The sequence below is a fragment of the Argentina silus genome, assembly GCF_951799395.1.
Source record: "Argentina silus genome assembly, chromosome: 3".
In the NCBI taxonomy this organism is placed as follows: domain Eukaryota; kingdom Metazoa; phylum Chordata; class Actinopteri; order Argentiniformes; family Argentinidae; genus Argentina; species Argentina silus.
In genome coordinates, this window is record NC_139657.1 from 26,452,624 (window position 1) to 26,472,825 (window position 20,202).

The 20,202-nt window shown below is 43.3% G+C and overlaps 1 protein-coding gene across 1 annotated transcript in view; it reads right to left on the reverse strand.

Moving 5' to 3' along the window:
* cspg4 (chondroitin sulfate proteoglycan 4) overlaps positions 1–20,202 on the reverse strand; it is a gene marked incomplete at its 5' end in the record, with an annotated part of 54,683 nt that overhangs the window by 10,710 nt on the left and 23,771 nt on the right. The window contains 4 exons of the mRNA XM_083665996.1: positions 1,703–1,984; positions 3,637–3,825; positions 4,992–8,552; positions 10,160–10,323. Coding sequence (XP_083522122.1) covers positions 1,703–1,984; positions 3,637–3,825; positions 4,992–8,552; positions 10,160–10,323 — 4,196 coding nt within the window. The remainder of the gene's footprint in view (positions 1–1,702; positions 1,985–3,636; positions 3,826–4,991; positions 8,553–10,159; positions 10,324–20,202) is intronic.

The following is a 20,202-nucleotide window of genomic DNA, read 5'->3' on the forward strand; positions in this document are numbered from 1 at the left end:
CCATATTGGCTAATGTTGTAGTTCTGTATTATTATTGTTGGCACTCGGCAACCAAAAAAGTTCATTTTATATTGTTGATATGCATCGACTGTAACATTTTTAACACAAAAATACAGTGAAAGCTGGGGAAAATTGTCTGCAAATTGTCTGCAGCATCCGATCACATGGAAAAGTATGTGACCAAAGTAAGTGAAGACATGAACAATAGAACGGGAACTATTGAGGCAAGAAAAGGACCACTGCTCCCACATGAGTCAGTAAAGAAATTCCAAATCATGTCCCATAATGAGTATGAGCACATCAGTCTTTAATTTAGGAACAATTATGCTCTAATTTCAATCCCCATCCTGCCCCGACCAGTCTCGCAGACTTCTACCTCAATGTGGTTCTCATTTAGAGACTTGCTGTGTTTCATCCTCCAAACAAGCATTGCATAACAGAAGAAAAAAATGAAACAGAGAAAGTACAGTGTGCACATAGAATGCACTAAACAAGAGAGAAACTGTCCTATAACCTTGTCAGTATAACATCTACAGAATGGTAGACGAAGTAGACTACGTTTTGTTTTTTTCCCCCTATGGCCATAATCAGATTTAGCTGAATCATGGCTATGTGCAAGCCTCAGTGGAGTTGGAGCACACACTGGGGTCTTTGAGGAAAATGTGTCTGGCGAAGCGCGGGAAGGTTGTGTGCACATGCATTATTATAGGAATATAACAGGCCAGTTTATTTTGGCTCTGGGCTGCCGAACAGCACTGTCAGTTTTTCCACAACCCAAATCCTCCAGCGAGGAGGAGTGTGGAGAGGGGGAGAGGAGAGCTACACGTAGCAAACGTAAATCGAGTGACTAACAAGCTCCACTAGGCTCCGTGGTCCATTCAGAATGCATGAGGCTTTTCCAGCGGTAACCACTCATGTATTTTTAATTTTTTCCATGTGCGAGCCTCTGGACCACATGGTTGGAAACCAGACAACTGCCGTACCCGAATTCCCTCTGCCTAATACCACCTGATGAATCAAAAACAGCAGGTATACAGTGCACAGAATAGTGAATAGCTACTTTGAAAAGTTAGTCTACTGAGTGTAGTCTTGGTTGTCATCACAAATAACTAGCAAGATCAACGTTTGGAAAGGTGGATATTATTCAGTGAGTGTCTTGTAATTAAAGCTTAGAAAAAGCTATGGTGCATCCAAATTATATAGTTCGTGGTCCAGTGAGAAATTGTTGGTCCCAGAATAACCAAAATGGATGAGTCATGCTTTGTTTTCAATGAAACTAAAACATATGCATTTCTTTGTAGTATTTTTACTAATGGTTGTTTACTAAAGGTAAGGTTCTTTATTTGTTTCAGGAAGATACTAATGGGCCACAAGACATCATATTGGAGAGTCAATCGTTTTTTTTTGTTAGTTTCAACTCAGTAATTTGGTATTTTTTTTAAAAATAGCCACTAATAAATTCCTAAATTCACTTCATGAAATTATCAAAATGGTATTAAATATTGTTTTTAAGTCATTACGATTTGAATTTAAACAACTAATCTATTTTGAGTGGAAAGAACCCTCCCAACAGGTGATATGGCTGTATGTATACTTTAAGATTGTCTAATCTACTAAATGCAATCCATCCCTCCCTCCCTCACTCCCTCCAAACAACCAATCAACCAAACACTTTTCCTAAGGTAACCTATAAAGTATCTACCTCTTCCCAGGTGAAGAAGTTGAGCTCCTGTTCGTCTCCGTCCAGGTAGCGGAGATCCCCATGTTGCGGAGCCTCCTCCACCACAAAGTCGATGTTGACGGCGCTGTAGAAGGGGTGGGAGATGTTCAGGAGGTCCATGGAGAGGGCCATCCCACCACCCTCTCTCACCGTGAAGTTGAGGGCTTGGACTGGGATGAGGCGAGGCACGACGTCCACTGCCACTCGCAGATCTTCAACGGTGGTGAATCCATTACTGACGTCGGCCGTGAATGAGTCACTGCCCTGGATAATAATAACCAAAGCGATAGTGATTTAATTTTGAAAGCATTTTGGATATCAAAAGCTCAAATGGCTCAATGTGGAGCAATGGAACTGATAAAGTAAAGACAAACAGAATGACAGAACACAAAGGTGTAGAAGCCGGGACAGGGGGGATATGTTAAAAGCAGGCAAAATGGTCCCCCTCAATAAAAATAATGGTCCACCTTCGTTTGAAAAAAGGTATTGACTTTTTAAAAAGGCCTCCACTGTTTTCAACCTGGTGAACACTCCTCCCACCACCACTGCTTCTGTTCTGTTCTGTTCTGTTCTGCACTGCTACTGTACTTGGTCTCAGTTATTACAAGCAGTGCCACTGTGTGAGTTAAATGGCAGCAGCATTGTTACTCACTTCGCCGAATAGTTGTTGTTGGCAACAACAAACAGTAAGTTTAAGTAAAAAGTAAATACATATGAACAAATGTTGATATGTTAAAACTAACGTGAGAAACTATAAGCTTTCTCCTAGCTGGTAGCACTGGCTGGTAACACTTGTTATGTTAGTTGAGTAGTTCTGGTTATGTGAAACTGATAGTGAGTAATGTTTTGAAGCCAAGAACACTTGCTACCTACATAATTACTTGTACAATCACAGTCTTAGTCTACATCATAGGGTCATCTAGCTGGTTAGCTGTTACAGCAGCAGCAGCAATGAATGTGTCACAAAACTTAACAGCTGCCCTCACACCACCCCAGGCAAACTAGCTGGCAAATTTGAGTGCTTTCATCTTAGATGTCTTTAACTTCACCACAGTAATTATGGGTCATGAAGGTGTGTTGCATGTGTTAAGACATTGTTTGATGCTATTATTATCATGTCAGGAGAGTGACAGCGATGAACAGACAGACAGGAAGAGAGGGAGAGAGAGAGGCCACAAAAAAGCAGGTAAGAGAGTGAAAAGTGCCTCTCCAAGCCCACAGAGTGATCTGCCATAGTGTGAATCAATCTGAATTATCATATTTGATCTCTGATGAAATGATAACAACTTAAGTATAGAGGGTGTATTGCATGTGTTGACTTCATGCAGGAGAGTGACAGCCAAGGACAGACAGACAGGCAGAGAGGGAGAGACACTGGTATTCAGTACAGTATCAATGGCCATAAGACTGATTGGACTGTACCAGAGTAAATGCCCCTCTGCACGCCCCCCTTAGCATTGTAAGTTGCTTCAATTTTAACTTAAGATTTGTCTCTATCTATTTTCTCAAAAGTCACTAAAAATGTGTATTTAAAAGCTGTTTTTCAAAACTAGTCTAATGTTAATATGTTAATATAAGTCCCACATAGTCACCATCTTTTGTGTAGATCCATATGCCTTGACTCCGAATAGGAAGGATGTGCACCGTATACCTTCCTAATTTAATTTAGTGCACTTCTTTTCCATTCATTTGAGTTTGAGGCATATAGCGCAATCTGGGACTTTGACCTTGACCTTTAATCTTGAGTGTAATGTCGCTTTGAACAAAATAAACATGTGATACACCAGGGGTGCACAGCTCCAGTCATTGAGGGCTGCAGTCCTGCTGATATTTGTCCTGGGAAACCAGTCTTGTGTACTAAGTGCTTATGGAGCCCTACAATACATCAGCAAAGGCCAAAAGGTTAGTTCACAAACCTGTCCGAGAGCTGACACGTAGAGGATCTGGCCCCTGTTGATGTCCTCCTGTGTGAAGGAATGGATGTAGTCCAGGACGGGCGTGGCCGTGCTGTCAGAGTCGTTGGTCAACATGACCACGTGGCCCAGACGAGGAAGCTTTTTGATGGTGAACACCATTTCTGAGGACAGGATGTCAGCTTGCTCCACCTAAGAGGTGAGAAGTTGTATAATGTACAATAATCGGTATATGCACACAGTTTTAATGCATGATTAGACTCAATCAAAATGATGATTTTAAATGATCACATTTGTTTATTTTTTTGTATTATCGCTTCACACAGTAGGAGTCCAGTCCAGTAGGAAAAGATGTACTGCACTGTAAAATCTGCAATGTAAACTAAACTAAATGTGTATTTTGCTACTTGCTGCATATTTATGCTCAGCTGATTTATGGCCATATCGCTTTGAGAATTTTGGATCAGGTCTTTAGTGGTTTTGGAGCCGCTAGCTGTTGTAATGCTAAGCAGTCATGCACCAATTTGACATTTTATCTGCAAACCCTGCTCTCCATCTTAAAGTGAGAATGCACTTCAAATGAGCTCCACATCAGCTTGGCCAATATTACCACACCAAGGCCATCATAACAGGGTTTTGTTCAATACATTTCTCAACAACGCATTCAGTGTACTATCTTGGCATACTGAGGAAAGACATGAACACAGCTCTGAGAAATTTAACTTGAACTATCAAACACTTTTTTGAAGATGTTTCTTACTATTTCACAATTGAATATGAGAATAGACACATAATGTGTTGGCCAAAATAAAACTTAATTAGTAGACTCTCAAGATGAAGTGTTCATCTTAGAAGTTATACACAGTTCCAGCAACATCCTTAGGGTACACTTAGTGAGTGTTTTCCGCACTTAATAGACTATAATTTACTACATAAACTAGATTAAAAGCAGGCACTTTGAACAGTGATACTTATTCCTCATTTAATGTGGGTCTAATTAACATTATAGAGGGGGTTAAAAAACACATCTTCTGTTCTATATTTGTGTGTTTGAATATGTCATGTGAAAAAAGTCTGCTTCCCAGAGAAAAAACAAACCAAAAACAGAAAAAACTAAATGTACACATACTGTAAACACTGTCAAGGAATTGTAGAGTTATGATGGCATGACTAAATAAGCAAAAATAAATGTATAAATAAACATGTGTTGGGAGTGCATGCTTGGGTAATAGTGAAACAACTTCATAAACATAATTTTAGTCTATTAAGTCAGTTAGTGGTAACGTGATGAAAACATGAAAGCCAAGGACTAAAAGCTTGATTTATTTCATGTAGGAGGGAAAATAATGAAAACATACCTTTAGATGGTCCTGGCCCACCACGGTGTGCTCTCCTTCGTAAGAGATGACGACCTTGTTGGTAATGACTTCAGGCTCGGATAGGTAACCTTGCTTGAATATTTTTATCCGAAAGATGCCCTCCTCTGAATATTCTTTAGCTCGCACAATAAAGCCAAAAGAGTCCTTGGACCTCAGGCTCTGGTCGTTGTGCTCATATGACACCACACCCTTTTGCAGATCCTCTTGGGTGAACCAGGAAGCCTCAATCCCACTCACAATGATCCTTCCGTCACTAGCAGGCGACGTCACCTCGTACTTAATCTCACTGGCATCTCGGATGTCCATGTTGGACTCTGCACTCAACAGGCTGGTATTGAGGGTCTTGGTGTTGCCATGGTCTATGACAACCATGGTGTTGTTGACCACGCGGAGGTAAGGCTCACCCGCCTGGATCTGCAGCAGAGCAGTAGTCTTGTGCAGACCGTCTGACACTTGAAGCTGGAAGCGTTCACGGTCCGCTCCATGATGCATAAAGAGAACATTTCTGTCCCTCAGGTCCGCTTGAGTGAAACGAAAGAGAGGCTGGGAGGGGTCTGAGGTCGATACTATGTTCCCTGAGAGAATTCCCACGCGAACGTAGACCAGCTGGGTATCGTTGAAGCCTGAGTCATCATCCTTGAAAAGTATGTCTTCGGTAGTCAGCAAACGCTGTCCGTTTCGGACCACGTTGAAGGTCTTATCCACGACACGCAGAGGCACGTGATCGTTCTTGGACTGAATCAATATTCTAAACACACCACTCATGGTTTCTTGACCATCAGTTTGGATGCTAGAGCTACCTGGCGTCTGCTTGAATGCCAGGAAATAGAACTCATCGCTGCCAGTCTCTGAGCCATCATGTTTATAGATAAGCCTGTCAAGATGGAGGTCCTCGTTGCTGAACACACTGATTGCGCCCTCAAATCTGGGCTGCCCAGGTGGGGACTCCCTGATGAGATGACCATGCTTGGGGTCTTGTGTCATCTTGTACACAAAATCTGTTGAGCTGGGCGTCTGAACCCAGAGATAGTCTTTGTTCAGAATGTTCTCCCCACCCTCCAAAACAACCAGTCTCTCATTGGTTAACACAGGTACGTCTGAATCAGCCAGGATGCTGATTGGGTAGGTGTACACAGGGGAGTACTGATTCTCTGCAAAGATTCTGAATTGGAACTGGTCCTCGCTATCCACGGCCCTATGTACCAAAACTCTGTAGCTGACATGGGCATTCCAGAGGTCCTGCTGGGTGAAGCTGTCCCCCTCAACCAGGTCTTTGCCAAGCAACTGGAGTGTACCCAGCATTGGGGCCTTCAGGAGGATGTATCTCAGAGATTCTAAGTCAACAGTTCTCCCCCTCACCTCGGCCTCAAGCTCAGTGTGTTTTATTGCCTTTGGCTCTCCTCCCTCCATCTCTAGTGGAACCATTTTGGCCATTTTAACATGAGACGGTGTGATCTTGACCAAGAAAGTGTTGTTCCACAGGGAAAACTGTCCAAGGTGGACGTCAAATTGAATGTGATCAACCACAATATTCTCCTGGATACTTGAATCTGTGCTAATGTATCTCAGCAGGTCTTGCTCCAGATCAGACTGCCGAAAAGACGTCACTTGTTTGAGCAAATTATTGCTTCTAAGAATCTGCAATTCTCCAAATCTCAGAGCTTGTGTTACATTGTACACAATGTCTCCATTCCGAGGGGTAGCAATAACAGCTAGATTCTTTATCCCAATGGAAGTGTTGCTCCCCTGTGACAAAAAAAGACCAGTATTGGTCACAAGGCTCATTTGGGGCTGTGTAACTGACAATTTGAAAGTGGTTGATTGACTTATCAATTGTCCATCAGATACTTGTAGAGTTATTCCTGCTCCACTCCCACCTCTGTGGACGAAATATATATTGCCATCTTTCAACTGTCTGCAGGTGAACTCTTTGATGCTCCTTCCTGGTTGCAGGGCATTTTCTAAATAACCCACCTCTATGGTAGGTTCTGAGGTCACAGTGACAATCAGTTCATCGCAGCGGGTATCTGAATCTACAATTTTGATAAGGTTGGGACTTAAGCGAGTGCGGCCATCTTCTGTGATTGAAATGTCTCCTCCACTTAGCTGTGGTATATCATTGACAGGAATGATTTCAACTGGAAGGACAAACTGGCGTGGATTTTTCATACAGTCCGGCAGGATGCTGTTACTGTGGGCAACAACTTCTAACTGGATCTGATCCCCATACTTTTCATTACCGTCATGGAGATACTTGATCTTCTTATTGACCACATCCAGGAGAGTGAACTTTTTTGTACGTCTGGTGTTGATGTTCATATCCAGCAGTCCATACCAAGGATCGCTTTGAAGAGAAAAGATAATCTGAGAATGGCGGAGTCCTACAGTGTTTAGGTCAAACGTGGGGCTTAGGTTGTTGACATCGAGGATAGCTTCTCCACCCTCAGGCACAAGCAATGGGGTGACATCAAGGAGTTTTGTTATGTTCCGAAATGCCTCTGGCATGTCGTCAGTTGGGTGGCAGTGTCTTTCATTAGGGTCAACGTCCACATATCGGATCCGAACAGGGGCGGTGGTTGTGGTGGCCTCATAGTAATAACTTGAATAGTCATAGTCTTCTCCCTCACATTTAACATGAACGTCTTTTGTGACCAAAGCGTCCTGCAGGCTTCTGTCCTTTTGATTCACCTTGATTTCTCCCATGCACCCAATGAAGGACTCAGATGTTATTTCATCCTCCATACGAGACAGATATCCATCCCGAAAAACATCCCTCATCTTGCTCTGAATCCCACCCAAATAGAGATTTCCAACCAAATCTAGTCTCTCAGAGCCACTTAGAGGGAGCGAGGCAGCCTGACTGTCCACGTGTATCTCAAACACACTCTGGTCTACCTGGACTTTGATCCTGTGCCACTGATCGTCATCCAGCTGCACTACGGGATTGTTCAGTACCATCATCCCACTGCCAAGGTCCACCACCCCTTTGAGATAGCCACCCACAACACCGATCGCTATGAAATCAGATTCTCGACCAGGATGAAAAGCAAGTAGTGCGTCTTCGATGGTGGTCTTCATGAGAAACTCTAAGGTGTGTGCGCTCCCGGTAGCCCTGCTCCAAGTGGGGAAGGACACAAAAGAGTCAGGGCTGATGAAACTTGTCGCCTCCCCGTCGCCGGCCTCAAACTCACTGCTGCAGGATTCCTTGGTGTCATGGCAGTCTGTTGGCTCGTTGTCAAGAATATCAAACTGTTGGGACTCCAACTTGACGTTGGTCATGCAGCCTCGGAATGGAGGTATAGCATTTCTGACGTATGGTGCATCTAGGTCTCCCGTGCCACCCAGGTAAACCCCAAGGTCAATGTTGAGGTCCTCTTGTGTGTCAGGTACTGGGAGGAATGAGGAGAAGAGGTCATCAATCACCATGGTCAGTTTGGCCTCCTTTAGTGTGATAGACACTTTGTGGTCCAGAAGGTTATTCAGCTGCAGCCCTGGAGATGACGACAGCACCCTCTCACCATCCCCCATTTCCATTCGCACCTAGAAAAGAATAAAAAGCTCTGCATTACTCCCCAGTGATTTAGTTTATATATATATTAATATAAATACAGCAGGCCGACATTCTTAAAAGGATAGCCTGTCTTTCATGAACACAAATCTGGATGGACTGGACTGATGAAGTTAAAGCGGCATAAATCTAACCTAGGCTGCTGATTTCAATCATGGAACCATAATGCCCATGACATGAACCACTCAATGGGAGGAGGGCTCCCTAAAAAAAAAACAAAGTTAGGCAGTCATATTGCTTTCCCTTGTCATTTCAGATCAGTTTCCATAAAACAAAGTGTATGAGGAAAGGGGGCAATTGAAGAGTACTGATATGGTCATACTAGCTTTCCATTGCTTCCATCATCATTCAGTTCAATTATATCGCAAATGCATTGGACAGCTCCCTTTTTGTTTGTACACTAATTGCGGAATGTTTATGACAGCACATCTGATGCTAATTTAGTTCTTCACAGACTTTGTCAAGCAATTAATTATGGAATTAAAATGTCAAGAATCTCATTTTATAGTGACAGCTAGTAAAGATAACAAAGCGAAGCAATTTATAATGTTTTCAGAGTACCGTCTAATGGTAACTGTCATGGGAACTTTGAAGACATGGACTATTCAGATTTCCTTCTCAGAGCATTTGTTATTTTTGATGACCATTGAATGACCATTGACCATTGAAGAACTGCATAGACCGATGTGATATATAAACCATCTGAAAAAACACCTCATCATGGTACCATTAAACCACAATACATGAGAAGACAAACATTGCCTACCATTATTTTGTGGGTGGCCCTGATCACATGCATATTACATATTACAAACATATAATCACATACTTAAAAAATCCATCCCAGGAGTCAATTGATTGATGGTTACCATGTTGTCTATGTTCAATAAATGATAAAAATCTGTTTTTGAATGGTAATCTAACTTCTAAGTGGTCCGTCTGTGAAATCAGCAAATCGTGACACAATGCATCAACATGTCACATTGCTGCTCCGGCGAAAACTTTACTGATCCTGCCCATACTGGCATGTGTCTTATGGCTATGTTAAAAAAATGTTTGTGCTGCCATCATGGCATTGGCCTCAAGTTTTGTGAACTCCGATGAAGGCTCCGGGCAATTTTGGAGGAAGAGGACAATGTGCCTTATCAATATATATACACCTAGCAGCTGCTGCAGAGAGAGAGGTAGAGAGAGAGGGGGGTAGAGAGAGAGAGAGGGGTAGAAGAAAGACAGGGAGGATCAGCCTCTGTGGGAGCTCTGAGGCCAACTGAAGATGAATGCAAATATATGCCTCTCATTTTCCTTGTAAGACCAAGAGCGCTAATTTCATTTTGGGACATGAAGTTGTAGGTAACAGTGAAATTTGATGGACATGAAAGAAAGAGGGATATAATAATTGCTATAATAATTTCAACTAAACGCTGTTTCTACATTTTTATTAAAATTAACAACATAACTAAGCCATGCAAGTTATCGTGGATTATTCCTTGTGTAAGCATTTTTTAACCACCAGGTTGAGACCCTGTTTGATAGTACATTGTGATATTAACCCATTTAGACAGACATGTCTCCTACTGACCTGTAATTTCCCATTTTGGAGTTCCAGGAACAGGTAGTCCTGCATCCCTGCTGCCAGCAGAAGCAACCCGCTCCGTCGACCAGTCTTAAACTGCAACGACAGATGAAAGGAGGAGACATCTTGGATGGACTGTATCCTGCAGAAACTGTCCCCAAAGTAGGATGCTGTGGAGCGTTAAAAACAAAAACATTATGATATTTTCCTTGAATAGTCAATGAAAGTATTTGGTTTAATGTATTTTTTGCATAATAGTAAGCTATAATTTTAGCACACTATATGAAAACCTAATAAACTATATTGCATATTGAAATATATAGTGTGCTAAAATTATAGCTCACTATTATACAAAGATCACTGCTGTATTTGTTTACTGAAAGATCAATACATCTATAGATCCATGGTACCACCACATGGCATGGTGAAATGAACACTCACTTTAGTTCTTTGCATTAGTCTAGCTGCAACTCACACTGAAGCTATGCTGTACTCTAATTCAAATTCATCCTTATACCACAGCATCTGCGTTGTTGAATTGCAGAGTATTAATTAGAAAAGCTTTCCTCTGGTCTATTGTTACAGTACAGATGGACATACACAGTAAAGACACACAAGCTCTCTGTGGATTAAAACTGTACATTATCAGGCCTCATGCAGCTGCTGCTCTCTGAAGAGGTGCTCACATAGCCTCAAAGGGATTCTCTCACTGAGACATCAGTCATTACCCTGAGAAAGGTTTTTTGGAAGCGACTCTTTGGCTGTAAGGATTTCCCAGGCTCATGCTCTCCTTTCCAACGTTATGCAAATTCAGCCACCTGCCTCGGACCACGCTCTCTGAATCCCCAGCTCCAAAATGTAAACCACTCAACAGGGAGGATGTCAACCAGAGGAAGTCAATTATTTCCCCTTGCTTTTGCTCCTAAATTAAACTGGAGGACCTCCAAGGCCCCCATTTCCACTGCAGGCTTTTCCAAGGCCCGAGCCAAGAGATATAGAAAGGGGATTTTGGTGACCCACCCACAAGCCTTCTCAGGGGTCAGGGGTCAAGCTGGAGTGACTGGCTGGAAGATAGCTGTGAGGAACGGCCAACAATGTCAGCACTTGAGAACAAGGACGAAAAAAATTGCAGAGCACATAGAAAGCCAGCAACAGAGCAGTGAGAATCAAAGGTGCAACATCACCAAAAGAGACAGATATGATCACAGTACTTTGCACTGCACAAAATGCATTTGTTCAGATTCATTATTGTTACTATAAAAGGTCAAAATATTTATTCAGTAGACTTAATGTGTGTGTGTCTGTGTGTGTGTGTGTGTGTGTGGTTGAGTGGTTGTCTGTATCTGTTTTATATAAATATTAACACTATACTGCCAACTGCAACCACAAAAGGGTATGTTTGGCCTGTGCTTTCTCATCCTGGCAATGATCCCATCCAAACCACATCGGCAACAAATATTGCAAAACAAAAGAGTTGCAAACATATGTAACTAAGCTAAAAGAAGATGGTCGGTTTGATGCCAGAAAACACCAAAGTAAAGCTTTTATCGTCTCGCTTGGGGCATTGGTGATCACACAGTGCACATGATGGCAGGTGCCAAGGTTGCTCTTTCATGAACAAAGACAGTTTACTAACTGTCTCAACACAGAACCAAAGGCACGTTCATGTTCACACTCTAGCAGTCATGATACACATTGTAGGTAGCTCCCAATGTTGAAAGATACACGGGGACAATTATCCTAACCAGTACGTATGACAAGTAAGTTATAGTAATCACTATCAGCTATGCCATCTTCAGCCACCATGATTGTCTCATGTTTACCAGGGGTTACATTGGGCTGGACCCACATGGAGGTTAAAATAAGAGCCATGCGGAATTTCATGTAGTAAACTCAAACCAATTTTAGGCTACATGTCACCTTGTCAAATGTATTTTGGGTCATATTGTCTCTAACTGATTCATCATTCAGAGATTTTCCTCATTCCTCAATTAATGTGCCCACTGCCCAACTACCCAATATCCGCGAATATTGAAAAGTATTGTAATAACCCTATGTATGTCCTGTTAGCAGCCCCACCAAGGGAGTTAACTCTGTTGGTGCTGTAGCTAGAGTGGCCGGTTTGTAAGTGGAAGGTCATGAGTTCAATACCCACTCAGGCAAGCTACTCTATCCCACTGTTTTCTACAGTTTTAACAAGGCGTCTCAGACAATATTGAAACATTGTAACAATGAGGCGGTTCGGAGAATATTGCACCATTGTTTGTAATCTGTGTCAACGAGCGGCTCGTGAAAACCTTCCTGCACGAGTCTGATATTATTGTGTTGCCTACGCAGCCCTCATAGACTAAATGTAGCACTTTGCACTAGTTTGGTGCTCATTATAAAAACACCAACCCTACATCCACACTATAGCTAAATGAACAATATTTAATGATGTTTGTCAGTAAACTGATCAGTTTAGGCAGATAGTAGGTTACAGGTAGAGCAGAGGATGATGATGATGATGATGTGCAGCAAGAACTTAAAAAAAAAGTTTGACCAACTTTATCATTCATGAGTTGTATGGCCTCAATTATCATTATGTCACAGCATGGCAATGCTAATGCAGGAAGTAGCCTAACCATTTCGCATTTGGCCTTTGAATTAACAAATAAAATAACAATAAGCTTTATGGTTCTTAAGTCTGAGCTTTTGTTGGATTGCTCACAGAGAAAGAGAATAAAATACTGAAGGAGTAAGGGATGCCAAACAATTCTGCCTGGGGATTTTCTGGTGCATGTCTAGCTTGCCGAGGCAGGCTGTAAGGAAAGGAGCACTTTTCATAAAAAGATACAATGGCCCTACTCGCAGTAGAGTGTACCTGGATTCCATTAATTCCTCTGAAGGTTGTGAACAGAGTAAAAAGGATTTGGCGGTTGGGGAGTGGGGTATCTGGGGGATGGGGGGCCCAACATGTAAAATATTCTATTGCACTTTTCTGCTTTATTGGCTGACTGCCCTCACAACTAGCCTATTCACAGGAGGTCATCCACCTCTTAGACCTAGGCAGTGATGCTGTGCTGTGGCTAAAGATATTATTATATTATTACATATCATGAAGACATCATAAGGTGTCATACCTATAATGTGTTTTATACGAACGGTTTGATCAGAACAAGCATTATGATTGGCCGAGAAGCGTTCGAAGCCGTGCTTTATTCCCTGATAAAGCAACAGCTATGACACGTTTTACCTGTTTACCATACATTACAGTTTAACAACACCGGAATTGCACTCTAACAACGCCCCTCAGCTGCGACTTTATTCATGACAAAGCACGGCCTTGCGTGCCTTATTGCCTAAATATGTGTGTGCCTCGTAGAGAGTGTTACCGGATAGGATTTGTAAAACGTGGTGCTACTTAAAAAAAAAGAAGAGGGAAAGTGAAATGTAGACCTTGTCGATCCCATTAACTTTGAATTATGACTCTTGCTCCTCAAGAGTGGACAGAAGGCTTGAGTTGTATAGTGGCTGTGAGGTTCGGTCTCACGTGTCTGTCTGAGTATGTGTGTATGTTTATCACAACTTTGAGTGTGCTGGATCTGAAGACAGTTCTGATCCCCCTCTTAGTCACCACACCCTGCCTAACACTGCGTTATTGTGCATGGGGCAGTATCCTGAGCACCAGCCAATGCAGATGGCTATAATTTGATGACTGACTGAGGTGGTATTTATAGTGCTCGAAGGAAACTGAGAATGCATGTCTCTCTTTCTCAAAAGCAGTGAATGAATTTCCCCCTTGTCTCATCCTCTTTCCTCCCCCTCCTATCCCTCCTCTTTATGCTTCTATCTCCCCAACACATGTCCGGAAAACTCATGAGGAAGGAGAGGGAAGGATTGACTGCAATGCAAGTGCGGAAGCTTGGAGACATTTGGACTACTCTGTGTCCTTGTGACTTGGCTGGGAGATGATTCAGATTCCTTGGCAATTCAAAGTGGTTTCTGTGCATCTACAGGCGCTGTGCAAGAAGAACAGGCCTAGTCTATGCTGAGGACCATGTCCCTGTCTCCTCATCTGCAGCCTGGGGTCTAAAACTCATTATAATGCAGTCAAACATGCTTACAACAAGTCTTATAATGTGCTATGAATGCATGCTTTAAGTAAAGTCAGTTCCTGGAGGGCTGATGTGGATGCCCATTTTGGCTCAAGCCAAGCAGCAACAGCCCTAACCCTAACCCTAACCTGATTCCACTAAGTTTGATTGACAACTAAGACTAGTGGATCAGTAAAATCAACGTTTAATTACTGCATTGATTTTTTTTTTTTTTTTTTTTTTACAGAAACAGATATGTTAAAATTGTACAGAAACAGACATGTTTACTCGCGTATCATAATTTAGTTTGTGTGGTCCTAATTTAATATTAGCAGATTCCTAGTCACAATCCTCATCATGAATGAACTGTATGTCTCATCATTATGCGTATCTATATAAATGTAATGGAAACTATGTTTCTTCATGTGCCTTTCGCCATGGCAACAGAGACTGGCAGCCACTGATTTGCCAAACAAACCATCTACTTGCGTAACAGCGGTGAAACTAGGGTTGGTTGGTCTATATATAGAGGTCATGTTGGTCATTTGTTTCCCTTGTTGGGTTGTGCCTACAGACCACACCAGTGCAGTGCAGTCTGGGTATAATGATGTGAAGAGTGATGTGCTACTATTCAGTGATATAGAACGGAGCTATGTATGGTTGTGATGACATTTTACTGTATGAGAACATGTTAATTACCATGACAACCAATCTATCTATACCTTTTGAGTTATGACTGAGTCTATTAAAAGGTCAATGACAATCATGTATACAATAAACATCAGTTTTGCTGTTATGGTGGCGGTGAACAGTTCAATAGTGCTTCAGAATGGGTGATATTATATACATGACCAATTAAACATCCTCTGGCAGCGAGTAAACTGTCTGGTTGTGGATCAATATACATTTGCTGCAACATAGCAATTTGTCAGTCGTGTACGCCTGCCCAATTCAACATTGTTTGCCTACCAGGGACTAGTAACTACTTAACCAATCAATGTTGGTTTTGTTTTGACTGCTCTGAGGGACCAGTGACATCAGCAATGTAGGTGGTGGATAACTGGCGCTGACAACAACACAAACCTTTTCAACAAGACATGGTGCCTCTTGCATTCAATGGACATTTCTTTGTTTTCAATCAGTCATTATTGCAACACCTACACTGTATTCTTTGACATTCTCAGCCCAGCAAGCTAGCAGCTCTTTAAGGGAACCAAACACAGTAGCACAACACAGTTACAGACCTAACGGTGCCACTTCAGCTCTGGAACATTATTAGCTTTGGTCTGTGAATGCAGGGGTTGTATAGGAAACTGCTGTTTAAGTGCTGTTCTCAGGGGCAAGCTGAGGCACAACTCAACAACCCTCTGCTGTGGTGTTTTATAAGGCTCCCAAGGCCTCTTTTGAAAAGTCACCAGGGACACACTTTTTACAGTCATTGTGGAGCTGTTTCTCAGACTGGACCCGGGTATTGTAAAAGCAAACATAACAACGCTTTAGCCTCACTTTCAAATTCCCATCTACCCTTTGAGACTCGCCAAAGCCACCACGGGCAAAAAGGCACAAAAGATAAATACTGAGACCTAGATCTCTCCTCAGTGAGCAGCCGCCTCACTGGTAATAATGAACACTTTTTAGCTCCCCTTTGCAAAACATGCACTTACATCTCGAGTTTGGGACTGTTGGCTGGGTTTGAAAAATGATGACCCTTTCAACTGCAAAAGGAAGGATAACACTGCAGTGTAAGTTCAACTGTAAAAATTAACAAGAGAGAAAACAGGTAGGAAACACAGAGAAGTGGAGGTGAAGCGCTATATTCAAGAAAGAGTCTCTGTTGTCTGGGTTTGGTTGCCAAAGGAAAAGATGGCTTGGAAAAATTATCTCTCACCAAAAATAGAGAGAAAAACATCCCGTATTGCAGACAAGTATACATATCTGTTGGACTTATTTCAGTTCAACTTTGTTTTGGTAGAGGAATTTGTTGCAGGCAGATGGCATTTGTAACACATTCCAGTGGTGCACATCGTGGCCTCGGCTGCTGTTTTGCCTGCTACAGTTTATCATTGGATTCAAATCGTTAAAGCTTATGCCAGACCTTATGCCTGAACAGGAAACTAAGGGGATCAGGGAAGGTGAGAAGTGAGGGGCGATACAGTCTTGGACCACACAGTTTCCTGCAACTTGTATCATGAGAGAAACAAAAATTACAGAGCCTTTCTTTATGTCAAATGTATGTTCTCAAAACTCACCAGGATCCCTCCCACACTCAGATGCCCCTATATGTATGGTTGCCAGAAAAAATATTATTTGTTAGGGTTGTGGTTCAGTTTCATGTTAAATTTGCCATAGCTCAGTGCAGGAGAGAACATTGGGAATACAGTGCAAATATACCAAGCGCAAATCATAGAATATGGCATTCTCTCCTTATTCGGGAATTAAAAGGACTGATGTAACTCTCTAGTCAAAATGTAAACATTGTTTACACAATGGGAGCCCTGTATGTTCCATTCCAATAAGCAAGATGACAACTTCACAGTTTGGTCAAGGGTTCATCACACCCCCAAAAACGACTAATAGCAGTCGTCATACGAAGCTCTGGATGGATGATCTCACTCACCTAGCAGTATTGTAACAAAAACAGAGACCTCAACAGGAGCATTGTACCAGCTCTGGGCCTTGGCCTGGTTTATGACCAGGCAGTACAAAGGACGCCTCTGTCAGCCCAAGAGGAGCTACGGAAGCCATCAACCTCCAAGTTCCCCGCGGGTGGATTCTGTTTAAATAATCCCCCGTGACATCAGAGGACTAACCCCCCCCCCCCCGCTCCCCTTCTTAAGCCCACCCCACCCCCTCTGTCGTCAAGCACACACACACACACACATACACACACAAAATGAACCAACAAGTGATTGTTTATGCAAACATGACTGTTTTTCCTCTGCGTGATGTAAAGGAAGTCATGGTGGAGGGACCATAACACACCAATAAACTGACTCCTGAGGACTCAGACAGAGGATGGCGTCACAGGATGTCTGAGGACATGGACAGGACAAATCTGTCCTGAACCTGTCCTGAACCTTTTATCACCATACAACACATCTATCACCTCTACTGATACACCTGTAGCACTGCCCCTTTACCCTGACTCAAAGCTAACGACTGACATTTCAAAGGCGTCCTTCAGTATTCATGCTCACTCTTATGACTCCAGTTATGAGCATGAGCACAGACATCAGTCACGCCACTGCTAATTATCAGCGTGACATTGGCTTTTCAATGGAGTGGAAAACACTTCAGTCAGTAGAAGATCATTATCATAAATCACTCTCTTGAATGTCAACACAGGAGAGTTTAAGAGTTAAGACCCGATTCCCAAATAGCTCCTCTCAACTGGGTCCTTTGTGTGCTGTGCAGCAGACAGGGGAACTGGGGAAGCTGAATAGGGTAGGGGGGGAATTTGAGGGAAGTGGGAAAGTTGGGGCCCCTTCCTATACCTCAGGCAGGCCCCAGACCAGTGCTGTGTGTGTGCAGAGGCAGCAGAGAGACCCTGTAAAGTCAATGTGTTTGAGATCAGAGTGCGATATTAGCTACCTAAATGGAGACCAGCTGAAGGCACATTATGTACGTCTGACCCTGTAAGGACTCCCCCGCCTACCCCCCCCTTCTCTCCACTGCCCCCTGGCCTTCCCCTACGCAATTCAACCCACCCCTCCCTAATCCAGTGCCCCCATCTTGCGCACCATTAAATGCTTTACCAGACACTTTTCTTACCCCCCCCCCCCCCTCATTCTAAGCCTCCTGGTTGGGTCACCCCACCCCTCAACTGAGCTCTGTATGCCACTCACCACTCACCACCACCACCGTTTCCATGACGCTACTGTTTGGGGGGACCCACCCTGCTTTCGCTGGCTGCTTCTCATTTTGGTAGAAATGAACAGCACCCACCCCACCCTGCCCCACCTCTAACCCCCACCACCGCCTCCTCCTTCTCTCCCTACCAATCTCAGCCCAAAATAAACACAGCCGCTTGGAAAAACTGAGAACACTGTGAAACAACTTAAACTGTGCTCTAATGGTCTCCCCCCAACTTTTTATTCATACATTTTCTCTTTCCACTGAGTGCCTGAGTTTGTTTGTAAAGATTTTGAGCTCTGTCTGAGAAAGGATAGTATCATTTGCAATGGGAAAATGTAGGTCGGTAGTCAGTCATTGACGCAGAGAAAACCAACTCAGTGATTAATCCGAACCAGGTTCTCAGCCACACTCTCACTCTTTCTGGAATCTAGGCCTACCCATGCTGCAGTATCTCTCGCTGATAAGTGCAGATTTGTTCTGTTACCATTTTTAGACAAACAGAGAACCATAAGGGCCATAATTAATCTATCCAAGTAGTAGTCAGGTTTCAATGATAAGCCAGAAATAAGTCAGAAAGACTTTGTGTTATGAATGTTATGAAAATTTGATTCACAAACTCAAAACTTGTTTAAAATGTGGATGACAAGAAATGCAACAGCATTTGGATTTACTATAAAGGGAAGTTTATCATTTGAATTATTTGAACCTGGTAACAAGTTCCTTAGTGCCCTTAGTTACAGATGTTGCATTGGGGTGTGTGTGTGTGTGTGTGTTTGTGTGTCCATCTTAGGACACCGAAAGTTCCACCACCTACATTCATCCCACTGCAACTCCAGCTCTAAATCACATGATATTGAAGATATATTTATCAAATCCGAATGTCATTCCCAACCAATCCCTAGTTGGACCTAAACCCCCATGCCACATCCAAGTTAATGGTTTAAACATGTGAGAACTCCCAGAGGAGAAGCCTTCCGGCCTCCACAGCAATCATTCATCAATAGCAACCTCTCCGTACGCCACAGTGGGCCAGTAATCCGGCAGGCAGGGAAACTGAGTGATTGGATTTTCATCTTGTGTCTCCCATTTGCCTTGACGTGACACACGTGAGGACTTCTCTTATCTTTTATTTTGTGAGTTTGCTCCCAATGTGAGGTCGGGGATCTGGGGTGGAGAGCCAGCTTTGTCAAAAGAAGTTGAGCTGCCAGGTAACCTGTGGTCCTAATGAGTGAAGGTTGTGAGGAGCCCATTGCTGACTGCAGAAGAGCCTCCATCCACGCGTATGTGTATGTCTGGCTTCCCAGATTGCCTATCATTGGTTCAGTCTACGTGGGTTAAAGCCCCTCTCCACCACCATTGTCATAGATATGAGTGATGCGGAGTCAGTGGGCTGGAACTGCCTCCCTCCTGTGGAGACCTCCTTGGCTGAGTACCTCAACCCCAAGATGACGAGTTCCTCCTCCACCATGACCACCCTGAAGCCCGAGTGCTTCAATGCTGCCGCCTATGACAAGATGTACAGAGCCGCTACCCGGCAACGCACTCCATTAACGCCACAGCCTTCCTCTCTGTCTACTTGGCAGCGCAAAGGAGCTATGTGACTCCCTGGTCCTAGGGGCTACGGTCGAGCACAAGAAATGTATGTTTTGAGCATTTCCACATCTGAATTTATCCAGCACACAGGCGATTTCTGAGATTCACCTTGCAGGGCACGACTTCGGAATATCTAACCTTACCATTTGGTCTGTCTCTGTCCCGGTGGACATTCACGAAGTGTGCCGAAGCAGCCATAGCCTTCCTTCGGGAAAAGGGCTTGAGAGTCCTCACTTACATCGACGATTGGTTAATATGTGCGGTCACCTCGGTTCAGGCAACACAGAGCACACAGCACTCGTGGTGTCATACCTGCTTGTTCTAGGTTTCTGGATAAATCGTGCCAAAAGCTTGCTCACACCGACCCAAGGGACAAACCTTGTTGGGGATCTGGGGGGGAGAGCCAGCTTTGCAGAGAGTGTTGGGCACATAGCCTCCTGATAGTGGTAGTCCCGCTTGGACTCCTTCTCATGCGAGAATTCCATAACACTCTGGATCTTTGTGCCTAATGGCGCTACAGCGGTG